The sequence below is a fragment of the Hibiscus syriacus genome, unplaced genomic scaffold (genome assembly GCF_006381635.1).
Source record: "Hibiscus syriacus cultivar Baekdansim isolate YM2019G1 unplaced genomic scaffold, ASM638163v2 tig00110330_pilon, whole genome shotgun sequence".
NCBI lineage: Eukaryota > Viridiplantae > Streptophyta > Magnoliopsida > Malvales > Malvaceae > Hibiscus > Hibiscus syriacus.
The window spans coordinates 164,152-188,838 of NW_024062686.1; the positions used below are offsets into that span (position 1 = coordinate 164,152).

A 24,687-nucleotide genomic window follows, 5' to 3' on the forward strand; every position below is an offset into this window, starting at 1 on the left:
GTGACGTTGTTGTTTTAAAAGCCTTCTAACTTTGATAAATAGCTCGGGCATTAACAACATGTTTATGCACAAATAAAGAAACAATACAAGGAAAAGATGTTAGTAAAAATAATAATCAAAGAGAGAAAATGTATGTTAGTGAAATATGAACAGATTAAATTCAACTAGTAAATAAACCATAAAATATAATGAATAAAACACATAAGGGGAAATAAAACCCTAACCGCATAATTTCTAATTCACATGCAATTATAAAAATAAATAAATAAAAATAAAAAAACAAAGGTTAGAGTTCATTTCTCCTTTGTGTACACTTATTTGGGTATCTATGGACGAGTTTCGGCATTGTCTTAAATCGGGTGGGTTTCTACGGTTTATTGTATGCATGGTTTAAGTTCTAAGAGTAAAGGTACTCGAATTGTCCTTGTCGGTGCCCCCTTGGGCGAGCCAGACCCTCAATCCTCACCCATTATAGGCTTAAGCGGATCGAGTTCAATTCGAGAGGGCACATTTTCCTATGCCTGACACGGAGAATAAATTCTCACGAAGACATAGGACATATGAACCCCGGAAGCTAATTGCTAGGTCTGACACGGAGAATAAATTCTCACGAAGACGTCGCTTTCACTCCCACTTAAAAAGAAGAGCTCGGGTATAGAGCTTATGTTATGCAATGCAAGTGTCGTGTGTGAGAAGAAATTATCAAACCTTTGACAAACAACCACACAAAAATGAACTAAAGCGAATCTGAAACTTTAACATCTGAAAATCAATCAAATACAAATATTAATATACAATGATAAAAAAATAATAAAAGAATTGAAAGAAATCAAAATAATCGTAAATTAAATAAAATCGAATTCTCAATTTACAACTATAGAAACAATATATAATCGATTTAGGGCTTGATCCACAAAATCACCAGCGGAGTCGCCAAGCTGTTGACACCGTTTTCCGCCTGGGCGAGGGAAAAACTTAGTACAACTTGGGGTTTTCTTTGAAAAGGTTTTGAAAAGATTTTGAAATGTTTTGAAGTCGCCATCAAATATTTAAGTTAGGTAGATCGAATACCTAAAAATTTTCTTTTAAAAAAGTTTTTAAGAAAAACGTCATTTTAAAAGATACACTGATCCACTTGTAACCAAAAATTCATTTTTAAGCAATAATAAGGGTTCGGGGGTCGATTACGTGTGGGAAAAGATAAACACCCCACAACGCCCATAATTGGTACCCCATCGATTATAAATCATCTCTAACAGTGAAAATCTAAGAATTTGAATATAAATTTAAGTTACGATCCTATTATTCCAGATTCAACCATACAATTTTTATTTAATGAAAAATTCTAAGGAGAAATATAAAATATTCTAATATTTCCAATTGAAGAGAAAATAATCCCTAAAATATTGTAGGACGAATATTTCTCTTTCCAACTGAAATAAAAAAATATAATAATTTCTCCCAAGAACTCAATATTAAAATAATGTGATTCAACCAAAATGAATAAAACTAAAATAGGCATATTCAAAAGTTTTAGGTTTTTCTAAATAGAGTTTTTATTTATTTTAAAATATCAGAATATGACATCTAGTTACTTTAAGACCGTCTCTTCTTAATATTTTAAACTAAATAAATACTACCCTTAATCCAATTATGAAATCGATTAAGTTATGCTTATGAAGCTTTCATACATATTCCAAATATCTAGATCTATATGCACAAACAAATTTTCATGGTAAAAGTTATAAATTAAAAATACTAATTAGGAACAAATAAATGAAAATTAAAGCAAAGATAAAAATTAAATGCTATTCAATGATGGAAATAAAATTGAACTAAATTAACAAGTGCATACTTTAAAGCATAAATATTACGTTAAATAAGCAAACAAAATATAATTACTAAAATAAACATTACAAAAATTAAAGTTCTAAATAATAAAGGTTAAATAATAAATACTAAAATGAATAATACAAATGTAAATAAAGAGAATAAAGTACTTAAGTTTAAAAAAATAAAATTGTACATTCACCTAAATTATAAATAATAAAATATAAAACATATGCATCACTTAAAATACATACTACAAATTTTACATGCCAAATATAATGTATAATACATTACACCACAACTCGGGACTAAATTAGAATATTACAATTATATGCCAAATGAGAAAAAAAAAGTGACTAAAATAAATAAATTACAAATATCACATCCAAATCATAATATAATAAAAACAAAATCCAAACAGTGACTAAATGAATAAACATAAAAACAGTGACTAAATTCGAAAGTTAATAAAATCAATATGCATATTCAAAATAAATAACAAAATAAATTACCAGAGTGCAATAGAAGCTAAAATATGAGGGCTTAAGGATGCTTTTACCCTGATAGTGACCAAAATGCAAGATACGCTGAAATAGGGAGGACCTGAAACGCGATTTGACCCTGAAATAAATGAACAAAACAGAAAACCCCTAGAAATAGGGGACCTGATACGTGATTTAACTATTTTCCATACAAACATAATATTTTCCTCCTCCATTTACGTAAACTGCAGAGAAGCTTATCAAAGCTTCAAACGATTCATTCGGCCGTCGTTCACCGGCCCCCACACGCCGTCCACCGGGCCAGGGACCGACCTACACCCGCCGTCGACCTCAAGCATGACGGAGGAGGACCGACCGACCCCTTGAACGGTAAAAAATCTCACCGTTCTTCATATAACACTCTCTCGTTCTTTCACTCACCCCATGTCGATGAGGCTTAAAACCGACCCTAAACGACGACCAAAACACCTTGGTGACCACCCCATGCTCCGAACGGCGATCGAGCCCGCCGAGGGATGTTAAAACGAAGGTCAAAGTGACCTTCTCCTCTCTCTTTGCTTTCAACCAAGACCCTAACAAAGACCCTCCCTACGCTCACCTCCGGCCACCAACAGCCGACACTCTCACTCGTCGGCCACAACTCAACGGTGGCCACTCTCCTGCAACTCATCAACCCCGAAAAACCAAAGAAAAAGCAAAGTAAGAAAGGAAAAAAGAAAGCCAAAATTGAGAGCCAAGACCAAGTCAAAAATGAAATCTGCTTTTCTTCCCCAAAATCGGGGAAAGGGAGTCTGATGTTACAAGGGTTGGTTGGGGTATTAATAACCCCAACCACTATATTTTAATATTATTTTTTACATAATAAAATAAAAATGGGAAAAATGGTGTTTACAATGATCATATTAAAATATATTATAATACTGATGGATAAATTATATCTTTCGAAGTGAGTCAATAATTTGATAGTATTATTAGTGAAGGAAAAGTTAAAAACAATAATTAGAATAATGTTATACAAACTAACTTATTTCAATAATTAAAGAAATTATTAATCCAAATGATGAACTTACGCCAAGGAGGCGCTGCCTGAGTATGTCTGGAATGTGGTCCAAGATCCGGAAGCCGGTCAGCTCGCCAGGGCCACCTCGTCTGAAGTCAAGTACACCACTGCTTTCAGTGATGAGAACCCAAATGCTTGTGTTTATCATGTGAAAGATCCTCGCATGCATATGGCGGCTACCTTCAGTTCCACTTCAATTTTGATCATCGTCATATAAATATATTATTTAATAAAATAAATATGAATTATTTTTTATAAAACAATATAAAATACTTAATCTTTGAACTCCCATTACATTATTTGAATTAATATTATTAAAAACATAATAACTAGTCATAACTATTTAATTACAATATAAAATTTAAAAATTCAGAAAACAAAATCTTTATATAGAATCTAAATATAAATAATATCTCACATACATTAAAAGTGCAAAAGTTTTATAAATTAATTAATACATGTAATACAAGTGTTATTATTTTTTAATACTTATTTTTATGTATATTTATTATGCATACTGGGGGTACGAGAACTATTTGTGTACTTTGTTTTTAAATGAAATGGCTTCACCTTAAAACGACAGCGTTTCACTAGTAATTCTCCGAAATAAAGGGTCAAATCCTCTATAAATATTAAATACCCGCTCTTCGCCTGCGTCCAGACAATTTGGATCCAAAGCTCCCATCTGCGTTTGGATCTAAAGAGCGTCTCCTCTCTCAAACCCTAATCTAAGAACGGCCTATCTTTTAATTAGCTTCCCATTTTTCAAAAACTTTCATTTTCGGAGGGAGAAGCTGAAGGTTTTCCCTTAAAACGCCCAATATTTTACAGCTGCAGTTCTTTCTTTTCTTAATCCGACCCCGATCTAGGGTTTCGTTTTCGTTTTCCCTTTTCGGTTTCGTATTAATCGGTTGTTGCTGAATCAATAGATGTCTCGGTGTTTTCCGTATCCTCCCCCGGGGTACTTAAAGAACGGAATCCGCGATGAGGCACTGATTGAGTCGATTAAGGTTTGTTGAGCAAATCCCCAATCGAATGCACAGCTTTTGGGGGGGGGGGGGGTTCACCCTTTCTGCTCGACTGCTATATTTGTCTTTCCTCGATGCTTTGCTTTTGTTTGTATAGCAAAGGGATGGGGGGAAATATATATTTGGTGTCAGAGAGCTGAGTGTTAGTAAGAGCCTTAATTCCTAATGAACATGTGTTGCATATTATGGCTATAAAAGCTGTGAAGAGATTGGATAGAGAATCAAGCAATTTCAAGTAACCGTTTCCTTACCGGCCATGTCATCTGTTCGTTATCTGGATTTATTGTAAAATAAATGGAGAGTTTTTTTTAGTAATGTTAAAGTTTAACTTTGTGAAATTGAACCCAGATAATCCAAGAAATGAATGAGGCCTATTGTTATCCGTTCGTTTGTGTATCAGCATGGTACAGAGGCAGCAATTGTTATTAGTTCAGTATCTAAAGGAACGATGTGAATGTGTGCTCAAGTATATTCATGTATGGACGGTAGTATGGAAGTTCTATTGAAGCTTAAAATTGAATTGTTAAGACGCTAGCTAGAATTTAGTGAAATTGTATTGGCCTCTTAATGAAATGTTGCTTGAAAATGGAACCGAAGTTTTACTAGAGTTGCATGTAAATTTGCGCTGGAGAGAGGAACAAAGAATCGTGTCAATTTTATAATGGGACTAGCATAATCAATTGTGAAGTTTGCAGTCATTTGTAAATGGTAAACTTTACTACATGGTAAGAGTCTAAGAGAGAATATTTCATTTGTAATTCTTCATGCTGAAGTTGGTTCAAGGACTGCCTGTGTTCCCCTGTTTGCATTTGCCTGTTTGCATTTGCTTCCACTGTATGTTCATAAGCTGACTCTTTCTCTTGTAATTTGTAGATTAAAAGAGAAGAAGAGAAGGCCAAGAAGGAAAGGAAGAAAGAAAAGAAAGATAAGAAAGAGAAAAAACGGGAGAAGAAAGAAAGAGACAAGGCCCCGGACATTGGAGAAACCAAAAGTAAAAAGCATGGTCATAAGAAAAGGCATAAAGACGAGAGGAGCCAAGAAGCTCAAAAAGGAGGAGACTATCAAAAGAGAAGAGAAAATGAAGTTGAATGTTATGAGAAGAGTACGCTTACTGAAGAACATGGTCATGCAGTGGGACCCCAGAACTCCTCCGATAGCACCCTTAACAGCAGTAAAAGACAGAAGCTGAGCTTGTCCCCTGACAGTGGGCATAATTCTGGTGAGTGTGTTTGTATCTCTTGCTTACCTGGGAGAGGCTGTTTACTTGGGTTTGTTTTCTTCACATGGGCACTGATACTGTGTATTCGAATTGTTATTATTAATGTGAAGGAAGAATTATCCGGTTCCGGTTGCTTTCTCAAAGGCATAAAGATCCTGAAGTGCTACCCACCAAGGAGCAGCCTTGCTCTACCTCAAGAAAGATTGATGAGGCCTTTGTTCAATCGACGCATGGGTTGCCTTCGCGAAGGCATAAAGATCCTGAAGTGCTACCCAGAAAGGAGCACCCTTGCTCTACCTCAGGAAAGATTGATGAGGCCTTTGTTCAAGGGACGCAGGAGAATGTCCCTAGAACAGGCACAGAACTGGAAGAACATCCTTGTTCTACTGCCAATATTGAACTCCCCGAGTTAAATCCCAAGCTCAGCAAAGAAAAACCTCTCTCATCTTCTGGTGTATCAGAAAGTGTTGCTCGTAGTGCTCAGGCATCATTGCCAACAAGCTTGTGCAGCAGTTGCTCTCCTACACTAGCTTTAGGATTCAAAAATCTTGTGGAGGATTGGGTTGTGCCTACACAGCAGACTGAGTTAACCAGTTTTGTTGATGAGGACTGGCTGTTTCGGAGGAAGCGAAACCTCAACAGTGGGTTCAAAAGTAGCAAAGATGGAAATATTGGTTCGTCTCAAATGAAATCAACAAGTTGGCCACATGCTCACTTCTTGCCCGAGACTGATTTATATGCTTTACCTTTCACGGTACCTTTCTAAACTAAATGTGTCGAGCCGAGAAAAAGGCATGCAAAGCGTGAGAACTAGAAAACGGTTACACCTTTAGTTCTTGGTGCTGAAAGTGTGAAGAGTTTGTTGCCAGCATTTTCAGCTCCTTTCTTCCGGTTTACGTCTGGGACTAGGACTCTGATTGAGGAGGATCAATTTTGTGCGACGGCCCTAACCGGAAAATGGTTACCGAGGCTTTTCCTTTCAACCCTTATTGGTGGGAAAGAAAAAATATATATATATATAATTGATGTATTACAAAATTCATTTATTTCCAGTAATACGAGTATTACCCATTGTTCAAATGGTCGTGTTACCCCTCCATTACCATTTTCTTACATTTCCGTGTCATTGCATTTTGTAAATAAATGGACGTAAAAAATACTTGAATATTCGAGTTCGGATTATAGGAATTATGATCCTTTGCTTCTTGATCCGCCATTGCTAAAACGATAAAATGGTCTACTCGTACGATAAAAGATAAAAAAAATTAACTATATGGATAATCATTTGTGTTTTGTCTAGTTTTTGTCATTGGTTTCAAATAACATAAGATATATCACTTTTGTTTTTATTTAATTAAGACGTGATCATTACATGTTAATTGTAGTTAACAATTAACAGAATATGTGACACGATAGTTGGTATATTCACACATTTAATCTATATTATTTATATATTTTCTCAATTTAGTCATACTTTTAAATAAATTTTAACATAAAATATATATTTTTAAATGAAAATAATTTTTTTTTAAAATTAAGTTAATAATAAAATATATTTAATAAGTTAATATAAAAATATTTTTTAAGTTAATATATATAAATTATTATTAATTTAAGTATTTATACACTAAGATACAAAATATATACACCATGTTATCTATTTTAGACCAAATAATGGTATTGACTTAATGGTTGGATAAATGTTTGATTTTCTAAGTGGCCAAAGTTTGAATCTTTTATGCTCAGCTTGCTTTCTTTTGTTTTCTTTCAACCAGAAGGTGACACATATCACTCTTTGATTAGTGAAAATAATTATATTAATTAAAATAAAATTAATCTTCCAATCAAATGGTGACACATGACATAACATGTGACATCATTCGATTGGAGTATTAAATTTATTTTAATTTATTAAAAGTATGATTAAATTAAGAGAATATGTAAATAATACGGACCAAATGTGTGATTACATTAAAATATTTAATTGTTGTTAATAATAGTTAACTCAAGGTGACCACATTCTAATTAAATAAAAACTAAAGCAAGTGATCAAAAGTGAACAAAACACAAACATAAGTTATCATCTGTGTAGTTAACCCAAAGATAAAATAGGTTTATTCATATATGTTTTTCAAAAATAAATAATCATCCCTCATATTCACTTTCAGCTTCTTGGTGCCTGGTGATTGCAATGTGGTTGACCCGCAGATCCATTGGAAACAAACATGTTGCATTGCAAGAAACTAAGCACAACACCCAACAAACATACCACTGATTTTCTAAAACCAATAACATGCAATAAATTTAACCGTCCGAGCAGTTTACTAACTAGAATGTTCGAGGGGCACTAATACAAAAATCGTATCCGAAACAGAGTGCGGACGGAGGCTGGCATCGTATACTTCATTTTAACGAGAGTTTCAATAAAGCAATCCTACCATCAGATGTGTTACTAAGATCCTGAGCTGTCAGCTGGGTAACTAATATGATATCCAGGGTTTTAGCATCTTCAAGTGCAAGGAGAAGGGGAGAGCGGGATGATGGGACAACGGAATGGGCTGAAGGCATATTCTTTCTACATTTCCCTTCTCCGCTCACAATATCGAGCAGGCTTTGCTCTTTTTCTTCAGCTTGGGAGGTTGAAGAACAACTTTGATCGCTGTATCAAAAACTGACTTCACATTCTACAGTGAAGTCGAAATAAATCCCTTCAGCGTAAAGCATCTCCCACTATATGAAGTATACGTACATTTTATGAAACAACAGATACCTGCTGCGACTTTGCACTGCATTCAATATAAGCAGGTGCATCAATCTGCTTCCTCAGCTCCTCTCCCTTGAAGGAAAAAAGGGGAGGAAGGGTAAGAGTTGGATAATTGCAAATAATAAAATTCCATGCAAAAGTAAAACAGGTTAAAACAGAATAACATTTCACAAAAAGCATGGGCTGATACAAAAACCGGTACCTGGGCTGTAGAAATGGGCACAGCTCCAGGATGATCATCAAGGTACTGCTTATCGTCCCGAAGATCTGGCTCAATCGGAAAAGAAAAAATGAACGCTAGATTGAGTATATAAAACCCATGCAATTGTGGATCAGTCAGCAGTAGATTACTCGCAACTCCATATAAGCCATTCATGATTCACTAAAACTTGTAGCATAGAGAAGAACAGAACTACTCAGAAAGGCTATAAGATAAATAGCCTTTCCATCCGTTATTATTCGAAAGAAAAATATTTGCAGTTGAAGTGCACTTATGTTTAAACCTACCAAGCTTGGTTCCAACGAGAATGACTGGAACACCAGGGGCATAATGCTTCAACTCTGGAATCCACTGAAAAGAAGCGGAGGAAATTATTGCAAGTAAACAATAAATTGAATGCCAGTGTGCAAAAGACTTCCCTTATAACCTAACCTTTTTAGAAACATTTTCGTAACTGGCCTTGCTAATGAGGGAAAATGCCAATATGAACACATCCGCGCCTCGATAACTCAAGGGTCTTAGTCTATTGTAATCCTCCTGTCCTGTTGCCAAAATTACAAACTAAAAATCACCAAATAAAACAGCAGATCTCTTCAATGGTTCTAACAATGGAGTTCTAAAAGAAATGATAAAGGTCAATGAGCAAACTACCTGCAGTGTCCCACAACCCCAGATTAACAGTACTCCCATTGACAACAACATTTGCGCTGAAATTGTCGAAAACAGTTGGCACATAATCCTGTTTTAAACCGCAGTGAAAAGTGTAAGGAAAAGGGTAAACACCTTCTTAAACACAGCAATTCAAAAATAAAATCGGCTCAACAAATGTTAACAACACAACAATTGCATTAAAAAAAAAACAATATTTCATGATAGAACCTCGTTCAATCCAAAATCAGACAGCAAAACATCACCTTTCAAAAATTAAACAAAGGCATACCTTACTCTACCATCTCATAAAAAATTGCTCATTACCAAGAAGCAAGACGATGATTTTTCTTAAATGAGTGCAATTCAACCCTAAACATTGAATTACCAAAAAAGGGGAGAAACAAAAGAAAATTTACCGTAGGGAAAGTGTTGCTGGTGTAAGAAATCAGCAAACAGGTTTTACCAACGGCACCATCGCCCACAGTCACGCACTTTATAAACCTTGTAGCGCTCATTTTATTTTTCCTTTTCTTTTCACGGAAGAGAAAAGAGAGAAAGTTTAGCCTCAGATCAAGACCCGAGAACAAGTTCGAAATACCTAATAAAACCCTCAAAAGATTATTCCTTTTCTTTATCTTGTTCTTCGTCTTCTCCTTTTTCAATCAGCCATCTGCATGGCATATTGTTCACCGATCAAACGCAAAGGGAGAAAGGTTGAAGGGAACCCTAGGTGTGGAATTAGAGAAAAGGTAGCAAAAGTTTGTTTTTGATTTTGATTATTTAGAGCCGATTGAATCGTTCATGGAGCCAACCGATCTAAATCAACTGATTTCTTCCCCCGTTTTCTTCTTTCTTCTGTTAAACTGCATTAGTCACTGAATTTTAAAGGATTATTTCGTTTTAGACATTCAATTATAAAAATATCAAATGTTATCAGTTTAATTTCGGGTAAACTACACGCTTAGTACCCAATTATTATTATTTGTCCCGATTTGGTCATCCAACTATTTTTTTAAAGGCTTAAGGGCTACTTTTGTCCATGTAGTATATCTAATTTATCATTTTGTCCCTACATTTTTTTGTACCAATATAGCACTCCAAGTTGTTTAGGGACATCATCTTAGCTCTGAAGTCCATGTACTGTTTTGACTAACAAAAACGTAAGTCTTATGTATATATGGATTAAGCGATTAGGTTAAAATATTTACTAAACATAAGGATTAGATTTTTTTTCAAAATATTATTATTTATTTCAGTGAGTTAAGGGATTAAGTTAAATTTTTTGGATTTTTCTAATCGTTATATTTAGTAAATATTTTATTATTTTATTTTTTTAATAAATGTCACATCATCATCAAGCCACGTCAGTAATATTGGCCAATGTGGAAATTTTTGGCGTCGATAAACATAGAAGACTAACAATTTTGTTAGTCAAAATGGACTTCGAGGGCTAGGATGATGCCATTAAATGACTTCGAGGTTTAAGTTGATGTGAAAAAATCATATGGACAAAAATGATAAATTGAGACTACTACAGCGGTCAAAGTAGCTCATAAGCCTTTTTAACATCATGCCTAAATTGTAGTTATGTTTCCATTTTGATATCCTATAATATCCCAAATTTGTTACTAGTGTCTGGAATGTAAAAATTTGAAAGCTTAGGGACCAAATTTTACAAGTTTTAAAAAAATAGAGACTAAAATATAAATTTTCAAAAATTATATTTTGGGTATGTAAATAAGTAGTTCAGCCCAAGAGAATTATTGTAGTGGGTTTTAGATATTTGATCTTGAGAGTGCATAAAGTTTATTGAAGGACAAATATCGAAAGAATATTTGGATAGTCGGATTGAATTGAAAGTCTACAAATATTTGAAGGAAGGTAATTTTGGGTTAGAAAAATTATATGGATATTTTAAGTTTGTGGAATTTAAGTTGGATTGGTGGAATTTGGTGAGAATTTCTTGGTTTCATGCTTAAATGGGAGACTTGAATTCAATGAAATTCATTGAATTAAAGCTAGAAATAGATGTTAGACGTGTTGGAGAATTATAAACAAGTATAAAATTGGATTAAAATCATTGGAAATTGAGAGTGAAGCATTCGGCCATTGAAGGATGTATTGGAAAATGGGTTAAATTTGATTGGTTTTGACTTGAATTAGATTGAAATCGATGACATGTAGATTGCGATTGAAAGTCAAATACAAGACGAACTAAAGGAAAATGACATGATAACATGTGAGTGCAACTAACTTTTTAATGAAGCAATACGAGAAAGACTTACGATGAGTCAGCCTCGATCGTTTTATTTAAAAAGTTTTTTAAGTAGTAATTGAGTATAGATTTTATCAAATTATTTTATTTTATAGTGTATGATTGTTTTGGGTATGAACTGCCCAATACAGTATTTAAGAAATTTTATTCGAATTGAATATATGATTAGATTACATGCAAAATAGTTTATGAATTTTTTTAGTAGGCCCATTGTATGTAAGTGAGAGTTAATAGTACAATTGGCATGCCAATAGGTAGAGTGAACAAGTATAAGCTTATGAGCTGCACCAATATAAATTGCTCATATGACTCGTGTGTTTTAGTGGTGCCGAAGTGGAGTGATCTGGTGCAATCTATAGGGTATTTTATATGTTATATGATACGACATTGTTACTCATATGACTCGGGTGTCTTAATGATACACAAGGTGGAGTAATCTAATATATTTTACGCGTATTACTAGTAGCAGTTCCAACTGCATAGTGTGCCCTCACTTATATGACTCATGTACCATAGATTTCTTATAATAATATAGTAGGCAACAATACAAATTAAAAATAGAAAAGTACAAATTTGATACATAGTTTAAAGTAAATGATTTTTAATAATTGTTTTTATTTTATTTTATGCATGATTTATTTAAACAATGTTTTTATATACAATTGTTTTTTATACGTTATTTATCTTATAAGTTGTCTCACTAAGTGGTATACTTAGCGTGTGATTGGTTCACACATAAGAAAACCGACGTCAGTAGAGTAGGGAGCCAAGCAAGATATCCTACATTTTGGCTGACTAGTTTAGATATACAGAATCAATATGATCTCTTTTTTATATTCGTAGTTGGCATGTATGTATTTTTATTTTGATGCTCAGATTCGAATACGTCTGAACTCTTTTTGATCGTATGATGAATTAATAATATTTTAAATATTTTACATTATAGTTTTTTTAAATGTTATTTCAATTATTTTAAATGAAACAAAATTTTACTGACTTTTAAACAGTATATGCTTTATATGTTTGATATGACATTTTTATCTTGTATATGAGATTGCATACGGGATAAGGGTGTTGCATATCCCATTTTGTAAAATGTGTCACAATAATTTGTTAACATATGACACCTCTTGATTAAAAGGTTAATTTTTTGGATTAAATTAAAATTAGGTTTAAATTGATAAAATATAGAATGAATGAGGAACAAATATATAATTATGTCAATTTTGATAATTATCATGTCATTATTTCTATCAAATATTAACTACTAGTTATTTGCTTACAACAATTAAATAATTAAATAATTTGTTATAAAATTAAAAAATAAATGACCAAAATAGAAAGAGAAAATAATTAAATGGTGATATATATATAAAAAGAGGTGAATTCTAGTCACGAAGTCACTACTGGAAATTCAGTTGTAAATACTTTTAGGCGGCGTTTAGTTCGCTAGAATGTTTATGAGGGAATTGAAATCTGTGAAGGAATTGAATTTTGAATATGAAACATATTTGGTTGGCAGAAAATTGAATTGGAATCCAATTTCATATTATGATTGGTTTGCAGACATGTCAGATGAATTTGATTTCGGTAATGTAGAATGATAGAATTGCCCTTCTTTTTTTTTTGCTTAATTTTAGTTTGTTTTATAACTTACATGTTGTAATATATTATAAAATTTTAAAAATATTAAATTTTTATTTTATTGATTGATTATTTATTTCAATAAATTATAAAAATCATTCTAATAAACATCATAAGTTAAAATCATCCCAATTAGGGATGGCCATGGGTCGGGTTGGGTCGAGTTTTTTGTCGACCGACCAGAGAACAAGGGAATCTCCACCCGAGATCAGACCCGACCCAACCAAAATAAAGTTTCACCTGACCTGACCCGACATGAATATATGAATTAGAAACCTGACCCGACCCGAAATAAAAAAATGTTTTTATTCAATAAAAACAGTGACTTAATTGAAAAAAAATTATATATAGAGGGGTATTATTGTAATTATTCCTAAATATATAAGGTAAAATTATATATTTTTTCGGGTTGGGTCGGGTATTTTTCACCCTAAACCCGAACCCGACCTGAATATCACACTTTAAAAAACCCGACCCGAACCCAAATTTTTTTAAAAAAATCCGACCCGATCCCAAATTTTTTTTTTAAAAAACCCGACCTGAATATCACACTTACAAAAACACGACCCGATCCGAATATCGTACTTTAAAAAACTCGAACCTGACCCGAACTCGAATTTTTAAAAAAAATCCGACCGATCCCGAAATTTTTTAAAAAAATCCAACCCGAATACTAAAAGATTGATGAGGGTAGTATGGTCAAATTTCACATTCCATCCTCCAAAGGATTTCAATTTCATCATGTTATGGATGAAATTTACTTTCTTTCCCTTGATCGAATTGGATTCTAATTCCCCCTTTAAAACTTGAACCAAACATGAGAAAATGGTGAAATTGAATTCTAATTCCCCCTAATTCTAAGGGATTCCAGAGAACTAAACACCACCTAAGTTTGTGTACTTTATGAATTTTTATTTTTTAAAAAATAATATTAAGTTAACATAATTTATAAATATTGAGAGATAATTTATGGATAAACTATGTGTTTAGTACCTAAATTATCACTTTTTTTTATTTGGGCACTTAAACTTTCATTTTTTAAAACTATATCTAACATTTTTTTGTTTCATTTTAGTATAACAATTAAAAATCAAGTGACACTGAATTTAAGAGTAATCTGACTTGGAAGTTATGGTACATTTAGGGTTAAATTGTTAACGTCACTACACATCCTTGCCCGCCAAACAAACCCCTCAGCCTCCTCTTCCTCCATCTCCTGACCCGAACCCTCTATTGCCTTCAAGATGCCGACAAACAAGGAACACAAAGTGCAGTACATACCATGCGTCCAGCTGCGACTTCTATCACGACATTATCTCACATAATCCATAATGACAAACGGGAAGGATCCTGTCTGTATGCGCTGCTTGAGGAACGTAACAGATGACGCATATCTCATGCTATTTAGATGATGGAGGATCACTCTGCTGAACATTCTGGTATCGGTACCCTGCGGTCCTTCATCTTCATTGTTTCTGTCTAAACAACGCCATAGCCAGAACAGAAGAATGAAGAACAGAGAACGAAAGGCTTCATGACATTTATTATTACAACACTGCAGGGATAGTAGGGATGGGCAGGGGACTCAAACCCGACGGTCTCCGATTCGACCCGACCAGATCGAGTTGAGATTTTTTTTTAATTTCGGGTTTGAGTCTAGTTTTTAAAGGTGATGTTCGGGTCGGGTCGGATTCGGATTTAAGATGAAAAATACCCGACCCGACCTAAAAAAATATAATTTTACCTTATATATTTAAGAATAATTACAATAATACCCTTTTATATATTATTATTATTTAATTAAATCACAGTTTTTATTTAATAAAAAATAATAATTTTTATTATTTCGGGTCGGATCGAGTACGGATTTTATCTCAAAAAGTCGGGTTAATTCAGGTCGGATGAAGGGTATATATTTTTCGGGTCGGGTTGAGTTGGCCGAAACCGACCCATGTCCATCCCTAAGGGATAGAAGGGCCTCTTGATGTTTATCCAGTACAAAAACCCTATAAACACACTGGATATATATAAAAAAGAATATCATATTCAAATGGCAAAAACGTTAAAAGAGATAATTTCAAAGCATTTTCAACACCTTCCAATCCTACATTCCTAGCTACTTGAAAACCATTGCTCTTTCTATACACGAAAACCAGGTTGTTTATTCATGGTAATATCGTTTTCGTCTGGTAAGCTCGTCATTTTTCTCAAGGGAGAATTCTCTTCACGTCATGCTCTTGTTCGATACACTTGGCTTGGTTGTATACGGATTCAAATGCTTGCACGCATACACTTGAGAACCCTACCATTGCTTGAAACACACGAGGGAACCCCATTTGAAGGTTGTTCAAAGTCATTGCCCTCGTTACACTCACCGTCTTCTCATGCTTGCTCTTTTCCTCCTCGGCCTTCGCTCTCGATAAGTCCACATTTGTTCTCTTTTCTGCAATAGGGTCCTTGCTTGTTTCCGGCACGGAAAAAGTGCTATACTTACTCTCCAGTGATCTGAGCTCTGCCGCTTTCTTCTCAAAATCTTTGAATGCGGCATCTGCCTTCTTCTTTTGCTTATACTCCTCCGCTTGCTGAACAACAATGGCATGGATTACTGTCAAGAAGCTCTTGATTCCTTCAGATGCTACCTTATCCGGAATCCTGTCATCCGCAAGATGCCACTCTTCGCAAAAAGAGTAAATTTCAATTTCCTTGCTGTTTCTTAAACCAGGGTTTTTGCTGAATTGGAAAAGGCTAAGCCGGAGCCAGCCAGAAAGATTTTGAATGTAGTCTCGTTGAGCCTTGACTAAGTTGCAGAAAGACAAAAGCCATTGCTGGACTTCAAGCTCGAGCTGGAGAGTCGATTGCCTGTGAATCTCGGATGTTGGCTCATTAGAAGGGATGAAGTTAAGGTACTTGAGCTGTTGAACAATGTGTGTGTGAACTTGATGGATCTTATACATGCTTCTCCACATGGACATTGTCGCAACCGTCTTTCGGTTGGGCCCCGGAATTGGGCTTCGACTTGAAAAATGTGATTGGAGTCGCCACCGATTATTTATTTAAAAAATAAATAGGTTAATCGGATACCTTATATCTTACCTGATCTGCGTCTTACCAAAGATATGTCGGATTCGGGAGTCGATTACGGTCAAGGAAGGATTAGCACCCTTGAACCGCCATTTCGGTACTACGTAATTTGCCGGTTGTCTTAAATTAAGAAAATTGTAATTTAAAATTAAAAGGTAAAATACGATCACAATTACTTACCTTATATAGTTTTAAAGGTGTGGCCTTAAGAAGGTCAAAAAACCATGTTAGATAAAAATGTAATAGATAAAAAGGTAAGAAATAAATAAATTAATTAAATTAAAATAAAGAGAAAACAAATTAAATAAAAGATAAGATAAAGAAAACAAAGATAAAATAGTAAGTAAAATAAATATAAAAAATAAAGAAAAAGAAGAAAAAGAAAAAAAATATAGAAATAAAACAAATAAATAAAATAATAATAATAAAAAAGTAAAAAAATAATATATAAAAAATAAAAAAAAAAAAGTAAATATATATAAATTAATAAAACTGATAATAAAAAATAATATATTTATATATAATCTGAAAAAAAATAAAATATTACTAAAGTAAAAGAAAATACATAAAATGTAAAAAAATATTACATGAAAAAAGAAAAAAAAAAATAACAAAACAATTAAATAAAATGAGTAACAAGGGAAATGTGCTTATAAATAAAGTTAAATAAATAAAATAATAATAATTAAAACGTAAATGTAAGAGACCAAATCAAAAGTAAAAAAGATACTACCTTTTATTTATTTTTCGAATCGTTTACAATAGCTTTGCCTTTATATCTTCTCGTGCTTTCCTCTATGTTTTGTGTGTAAATCGTGTGTTACAATGGTGAGTTACAATGGCTATTTATAGTGATTGTGGATCCTATCTTTAGGAATTTAAATCTTAGTAGAACTCTATCCTATTTTTAGGAGTTTGAATCCTAGCAAAATTTTATCCTATTTTTAGGAGTCCGAATTCTAGTAGGACGAAAATGTGTGTTGACAGCTGCCCCTCTTTGCCCATAGTCGTGTAATGGGGATAGGGCAAAGATTAAAAGACACACTTTTCGTTCAGTGGAGTTGAAAATTAACTCTGATGTTTCAATAACTCCCTGTCGAATTGAGTTACGGATGACTCCTCCATCGTGAAGTCGAGTTCATCTTGAAATGATATGAAATTGAAGCCGTAGTTCAGAATTTGAATGAGCACGTGGCTTCCCGTTACCCTTCGGTCTTCTTCTCGGTTTAAAGACCTTGGATCGGAATCGAACTCAGAAATCTTCATTGACAGATAGCTTTTTCTTGACTTAAGCTATGTTGTTTGAAAATGGTTGCTTGTCACTGAGGCACGGCTAACCCAGGTCATCTTCTCGACTTGAAAACCTCGACTGCAACCGGAAAGTAGTGCGATTGATGTGTCATCGAGCTGAATGGAGTCGAACTCGACAATTTTGATGGCAGATAATCCTTCTTTGAGTTGGATATCCTTCGTCGTGAAGTTGAAATCCAAGTAAGTAGCATTGTTCCGAGTCCAATATCCTCCGTCGTGAAGTTGAAATTGGCTCTGGAACCGGGAAATTGTTTGTTGACAACCAGCCGTCCCTTCGTTGTGAAGTTGAACTTGTGTTGTCTCGAGTCCAATATCCTTCGCTGTGAAGTTAAAATTGACTCTGAATGAAATTTTGTTGACAAGCAGCGGTCCCTTCGTCGTGGAGTTGAACTTGCGTTGTCTGGAGTCCAATATCCTTCGTTGTGAAGTTGAAATTGGCTCTGAAATTGAGAAGTTATTGTTGACAAGCAGCGGTCCTTTCGTCGTGAAGTTGAACTTGCGTTGTCTGGAGTGGCACGATATCCTCCGTCGTGGAGTTGAAATCGCGGATGAAACTGAAAAGTTGTTCGTTGACAACCAGTCGTCCCTTCGTTGTGACGTTGAACTTGTGTTGTCTCGGGTAGCACGATATCCTCCGTCGTGGAGTTGAAATCGGCTCTGGAATTGGGAAATTGTTTGTTGACAACCAGTCGTCCCTTCGCTGTGAAGTTGAACTTGTGTTGTCTCGAGTCCAATATCCTTCGCTGTGAAGTTGAGATTGGCTCCGAAATTGCTTGTCGACAGTCAGTCGCCCCTTCGCTGTGAAGTTGAGCTTGTGCTGTCTTGGGTCCAATATCCTTCGCTGTGAAGTTGAAACCGTGGAGACCCCTTTATTGTGAAGTTTGGCTTCGAGCTAGATATCCTTCGTCGTGAAGTTGAAATCCACTCTCGAGCAAATTGTGTCGCTTTGAGTTCAATATCCTTCGCCGCGAAGTTGAAATTGACTCTAGCTAAAACCTGAAAAAGTTATGCATATATGTGATGCTATGTATGCAATGCTCTTAGGTGTGCCTAAAATGTATATGCAACATATGTTATCTTGGGGCTCTGGAGAGAAATCTCGATCTCCAGTTGCCTGTCTGGAATCTTGATTCTTGAATCTTCAAATTTTGATCTCTGATCTTGAATTCTTCAAATGTTCAAATCTGATGTGCACATTCTATTTTTGATTTGAGAAATGCTTCTCGACCATCTCAAGTATGTGCCTGAGCTGAGTGTAACGGTTCAGATGATGCTTCAAAAGAAGTTGTCTTGAAAGAGATAAAATTTGTTTCAAGGGAAACAATCTCAAAGATATCTGTTGTTTCATGAGAAACGGTCTCAAGGGAAACAAAATTATGTCTTAAGGGAAATAAATTTGAAGATTTTGTGTTTCAAGAGTAACTGTCTCAAGGGAGACAAAATTTGTTTCAAGAGAAACTGTCTCAAGAGAGACAAAACTTAGTTCCAAAAGAAACTGTCTCAAGGGGGACGAAATTTGTTTCAAATAAAACATATTTAAATATTTTGTTTCAAGGGAAACTGTCTCAAGAGAGACAAAATTTATTTCAAGGGAAAATGTCTCAAGAGAGACAAAATTTATTTCAAGGGAAACTGTCTCAAGAGAGACAAAATTTTGTTTCAAGGGAAATTATCTCAAGAGAGACGAAAATTTATTTCAAGGGAAATGTTTTCAATGTTTATGTTTCAAGAGAAGCTGTCTCAAGGGAGACAAAATTTGTTTCAAGGGAAACTGTCTCAAGAGGGACAAAACTCTTCTAGTGAAAACGGTCTTAAGCGAGACAAATCTTGTTTTAAGAAAAACAATCATGAGTGAAATAAATCTTCTTTCGAGTAAAACAGTCCCAAGTGAGACAAAGTCTGTTTTAAAAAAGCAATCTCAAGTGAGATAATCATCTGCATTAAATGAGACTGTCTCAAGCGAGACAGAATTTATATTGGAAATGTCGAATCTGAAAATGAATGTCGATCTTTCTATCTGTCTAGTTGGTTGAAGTGTAGCTTCTTGCTGCTGAGCTAAGCAACCGATATCAATTTGTAAAGGTGCTTTTGAATCGAGTATCCTTCGTCTTGAAGTCGAAACTTGACTCTAAAAGCTGCAAAAATTGTGTATGTGGGAAAAAAATGACAAATATGATGTTATAAAATGTATGCATAAGATGCATGTAACATGAATTGGTTATGTTTTATCTCTTGAAAAAGGTATGATAATTTGCATTAGGATGTTGAATCCCCAAAGATGCCCCAATATCCAAAAATACCCCAATATTTGATGTTGAATCTCCAAAGATGCCCCAAATGTTCCTCATTTCTTGCTTCATCATTGATTCTAAGCATGAGCTTTGTGTTTGAGAGTCACATGCCATTTACCAAGATCCACTCTAGAGAGACTGTCTTGTTTGAAAAAAAATGTTTTTCTTTCTCTTTTATTTTCAAAGTCATGAAAATATCAATTAAAAGAGTTTCAAAAAATGTTTAATCTCAAGTTTTAAAAATATTGCCCCTATCACGGTTTTACAATTGAGACGAATCATAAAACTAGAGTTCATCGGATATCAAAGAATTAATTACAATGTTAATCCTTCAATAAATTATAGCTATTTGACAACTGCCAAGATCCAAGCTATCTTTGGGAGATAGTCAAGTAAGGAAAGGATAAAAAGTCTCAGGTTATTGTGTTTGGTCAAAGGTTTGGCATTTGATGCTCAAAAGTTTGACATTGGATGCTCAAAAGATTGATGGGGTAGCTTGCATGCTCCTCTGCTGGAAGTGTTCCCTGACTCCCAACCTTTGTTGTCACACTCGGATTGTGCGATGCCTTATCAAGAAATTTACGTGATCACCTCAGTTGCACAATTTTTATATTCGAGCCGCCTTTTTAGGTTTTCAACTCGAACCCTCCTTTGGTTTCAAGACGTTATTCAGGATTTACGTCTTGAACCCCCCTTTGTTATTTTTTCTACCATGCATTAATTACATTGTTTTTTTGCAAACAACGATTAATCCTGATGGGCGGGATGAAATCTGAAGATAGTCTCTTCTGTTTAGAAATCCATGTATGATTAGAAGGGACTTTTAAGGCACGTAATGTAGGCCAAGGCTCATGGTTATGAAAGAAAAGGATAAATAGGCCCAAACAAGTGTTTCAGGGTGTTGAACCAATGATCAATTCATTCTGATGCCTTCAATTCTCTCTTGCTCAATTTGGATCTGCTCATATGTGTTTCTCTGGATTTTCTCTGGATGTTCCATGATCTTCGAGTAAAGTGATTCAGAGATTCGGGAATGATTGTGCTTGATCAATCTCATAGTTTGAAGCTTGATGTGCCATTTGTCTTTAGGGAATCTTTGCATGTGCTTTTTGTCCCTTTTTCTTTTTGATTTTTGCTTTTTTTTCCTTTTGTTCTTGTTTCTCTTTTTCTTTGTTTTTTTTGCTTCTTTTCTTTTTTGTTCTTGATTGGATCTTCGCACTTGCCATTTGGTCCACCTTTTGGTGTCTCCTTTTGATTGATGTCTTCACTCATGTGAGCAGATTTCTTCTACCTTGCCCCCCAATGTAGAGGGTGATCCTTGGTTAGGGTTGAATCAGAAGAAAAATACTACAGGCTCAAAAGGGGACACAAGGGATATATATTTTCTCCTGTTGTAAAGGGATAAAGAAAGAAAGCCGTTCATCATTTCATACATGGAAGTCCTCACAGAAGAGGTATCCCCAGGGGATAGATTTTCAGGATTAATTTTCTTCACATGAAAACAGTGTAGTTAATGCGTGATAGAATTATTTCGAATGGATTATTTTTTTGCTCCTTGCTCCCAACATATCTCAATGTTCAGGCTCCCGGCGAGATGCCCCAAATTGTGTCTTAGAAGAATGCTCATGTTCAAATGAACAACTCAATGCCTTGGGTATTAAAATGTCAATTTTGAGTCTAAAAAGACAATGGTGTGACTTTATTGACTCAAAGAAAGGTATGGGTGTATCAAAAAGATAAAGGTAATGTTCAAGAATTTCAAATGGAGGTAATGTCAAAATTTGGTCTTTTTGATCAAGGTATTTCATTTTGGGGGTTTGAGACAGGATAAGAAATGTCTAATCTTGTCATATGTCAAAAATCTATAATTCTTGAAGAATTAAAAGAATCCTTAATTCATTTAATATTCGAAGAACTAAAGATTAAAATTTGTTCAATTGCTCTACCTTAGAAAGTAGCATAAATTCAATCATTTAACAGATTAAGCGAAAGATCAAAGACGTGTTCAAACAAAACAATCCTCTAAGTGCAAATGGTATATGCCATGCCCCCTTCTTCGGCAAGCGCCTTACATGTTTCAGAGGAATGTTTGGGGCTTCTTACGTGGTAACAGCTAGCAGCTTCAACATCGCGGCCCATAGGATATGGGGATTCTTTTCTTAGATCATCCTGGCAAGCTTTGTCCTACAATCAGCTGATCAGGCTCCTACTGTTACAATCTTACTTCCATGTGGTTAAATTCGCTTCATCGAGCCCTTCACGACTTAATTTCATCTTTGTGAAAATGCTTAAAATGTAGATGAAAATGCAAAAAGGCAAAAATGCAAAATGCAAGAATGCATGAAATGTTCGAGGCATTGATCCAGAAAAGTGTCCATTATCATAAATAATCCTTATTCAGACAAAAATGTTTTATCTTGTAAGGCACATAAAAACAATAAAAGGTATGTTCGGACTAAATCTTCTAGACATCCATCCGAGATACTTTCTTCCATGACTCGACTGCTTCTTTGATCATCTTCTTATAACTGTCACCGTGATACATAAACTCTGATATAGATAATCCATATGTTGCTGGGACAAACTGATGTGCCCCATACTGTCTAAGTGCCAACAACGGAGCATACCCAACTGCACCTCAAAGTCCAAATAGGGTCATAGTGTCAGAATTCCCACACTTGAAAAGAACATCACTAAGGAACAACCAGGGGGCTCTCCAGGTAATATCCCGGTCCTGTAGATGAGTGAAGACTTTTATCCATTTCTCTTTTGAAGCGCCTTCATATCCTGTCATGGTGATGAACTCTCTCAAAGGTGAATACGTAGTGTTAAATCTACAGTAGGCAACCCCATTAGTCTTCTAGAAGTGGATGTGAATCCAGACTTGAAGGAACTGAACACATCCAATGAATCTACCTCCGCCAGCTCTTCGACAATGGTTGAGAGACCAAAAGGTCTCGGCTGAGATGGTCGGTGATGGGTTGACTCATTTCGGAAGTTGCTCAAACAGTTCCACCACGGCTGCGTCAATGCATCCTAAAACCTTCGGAAAGATGATCAAGCCATACAGACCTAGTGCAAAAAGGTCTATAGTCTTGCTCGTTACCTTTGTTTCGGAGTCGGCCAGTCACCTATTTTTCATCAACTCCTGTAATCTTAGCCAGTCCGTTCTTGAAAGGCTGACTCTTGATGTGTTTGATGTAGACTCGCTCCAGTTTAATGCTTTCACAGTGCAATAGTGTAGTATACTCCTCGATGGTAGGTACCATGTCCTCCTGGTTAAAAGTGAAGCAACTGTATCCCAGGTTCCAAAATTAAACCAAGACTCTGATTAAGGGCTCATTGGTCTTAACATGAAGCAAAAGTGCAATGTCACCATACCGCTGATTGAACTTCTGTTTCCGATCATTCTTCCAACTATCTCATATGTCTCGAAGTTCTTGCACATTATTCTGTTTTAAACTGATAGAGGCGTAGCTAACAAGCTCTGACACATAGCTTCCTTGAAGACTATCTCCATTTTCCTTCTGAGTCTTCTCGGACCATAGTCGTACCTCGGGGTTTTTAATCTCTTGTATTACAACACCTTATTCCATGGATTCAGATTATTCGAGTTTTAACAAACACGTTTTAGTAGATCAATGACCTCTTTTATGATGCAAGTGATGAAAATAAAATAAAATAAAAGAAAAGAAAGATGAAAAGAGTTAGTGAGATGAAAAAATAATAATAAAAAACGATCATAAAAATGAAAGTCCTACCCCACATGATATCTACCACACATGCTTATTATTCCTACCCGGACATGATCTCTATCCCGCATGCTAATTTCAAACAAATCCTAACCGCATATTTATCTTGTTCGCATGCTTTGAACAGAAACTAAAGCAAGAAACAAAGCAACCTACGTTTGGAATGAAGTTTTGGGGTGGGCTCTAATTCTTCATGGTCTCCCGGTTTAGGTGCTAAAAAAATAGTACCCGAGTTCTCCTTGCTGGTGCCCCCTTGGGCTTGCCAGACCCTTAGTCTTAAACCCATCACAGGCTTGTGTGGACTAAGTTAAACTCGAGAGGAAACATTCCCTTATGCCCATACGGAGAATAAATTCACACGAAGGCATAAGGTATATGAATCCCGAAGGTTACTTGCTAGGCCCATACGGAGAATAAATTCACACGAAGGCGTCACTTTCACCCCCACTTAAATAGGGTTCGGAGCTCGGGTATAGAGCCTTTAGATGAAAAATCTTTAAGGGCTGAAATCATTAAAAAACGGTCAGTACAACTATTTACTTCGAAAATATAATCAAAAGTAAGCAATAAGGATCGAAATGTTACCTTAAAATTTAAACTTACCATTTTCATTAAAAAAGACAACTGTAAATTATCTTAGCCTGACTCACTTACCTGTGTCCCCAGCGGAGTCGCCAAGTTGTCGCAACCGTCTTTCGGTTGGGCCCCGGAATTGGGCTTCGACTTGAAAAATGTGATTGGAGTCGCCACCGATTATTTATTTAAAAAATAAATAGGTTAATCGGATACCTTATATCTTACCTGATCTGCGTCTTACCAAAGATATGTCGGATTCGGGAGTCGATTACGGTCAAGGAAGGATTAGCACCCTTGAACCGCCCTTTCGGTACTACGTAATTTGCCGGTTGTCTTAAATTAAGAAAATTGTAATTTAAAATTAAAAGGTAAAATACGATCACAATTACTTACCTTAGATATTTTTAAAGGTGTGGCCTTAAGAAGGTCAAAAAACCATGTTAGATAAAAAGGTAATAGATAAAAAGGTAAGAAATAAATAA

At 35.0% G+C, this 24,687-nt stretch overlaps 3 protein-coding genes across 4 annotated transcripts; 1 reads left to right on the forward strand and 2 right to left on the reverse strand.

Annotated features, from left to right (window-relative positions):
- The first annotated feature begins 4,084 nt into the window (after positions 1-4,084).
- Positions 4,085-6,618, forward strand: LOC120118935 (splicing regulatory glutamine/lysine-rich protein 1-like). 2 transcript variants are annotated; one of them, XM_039138843.1, is made up of 4 exons: positions 4,085-4,403; positions 5,295-5,640; positions 5,751-5,851; positions 5,957-6,618. In XM_039138843.1, exons 1-4 carry the CDS (start codon positions 4,323-4,325, stop codon positions 6,404-6,406), a joined length of 978 nt encoding a protein of 325 aa, XP_038994774.1. In that variant the 5' UTR covers positions 4,085-4,322; the 3' UTR covers positions 6,407-6,618. The 2 variants fall into 2 exon arrangements, with proteins under 2 accessions (XP_038994774.1, XP_038994775.1); XM_039138844.1 differs by having other exon boundaries at positions 5,751-5,784; positions 5,890-6,618.
- A 1,194-nt stretch (positions 6,619-7,812) lies between these two features.
- On the reverse strand, positions 7,813-10,103 carry LOC120118937 (rac-like GTP-binding protein RHO1). The gene is made up of 7 exons (XM_039138845.1): positions 9,692-10,103; positions 9,276-9,363; positions 9,057-9,166; positions 8,912-8,975; positions 8,607-8,671; positions 8,411-8,476; positions 7,813-8,324 (listed from the first exon to the last, which is right to left on the reverse strand). The coding sequence occupies exons 1-7, from the start codon at positions 9,788-9,790 to the stop codon at positions 8,235-8,237; spliced, it is 582 nt and encodes a 193-aa protein (XP_038994776.1). The 5' UTR covers positions 9,791-10,103; the 3' UTR covers positions 7,813-8,234.
- A 5,298-nt stretch (positions 10,104-15,401) lies between these two features.
- Positions 15,402-16,166, reverse strand: LOC120119058 (protein ALTERED PHOSPHATE STARVATION RESPONSE 1-like). Its single transcript, XM_039138962.1, has one exon. It carries the CDS (start codon positions 16,164-16,166, stop codon positions 15,402-15,404), a length of 765 nt encoding a protein of 254 aa, XP_038994893.1.
- Between the last annotated feature and the right edge of the window lie 8,521 nt (positions 16,167-24,687).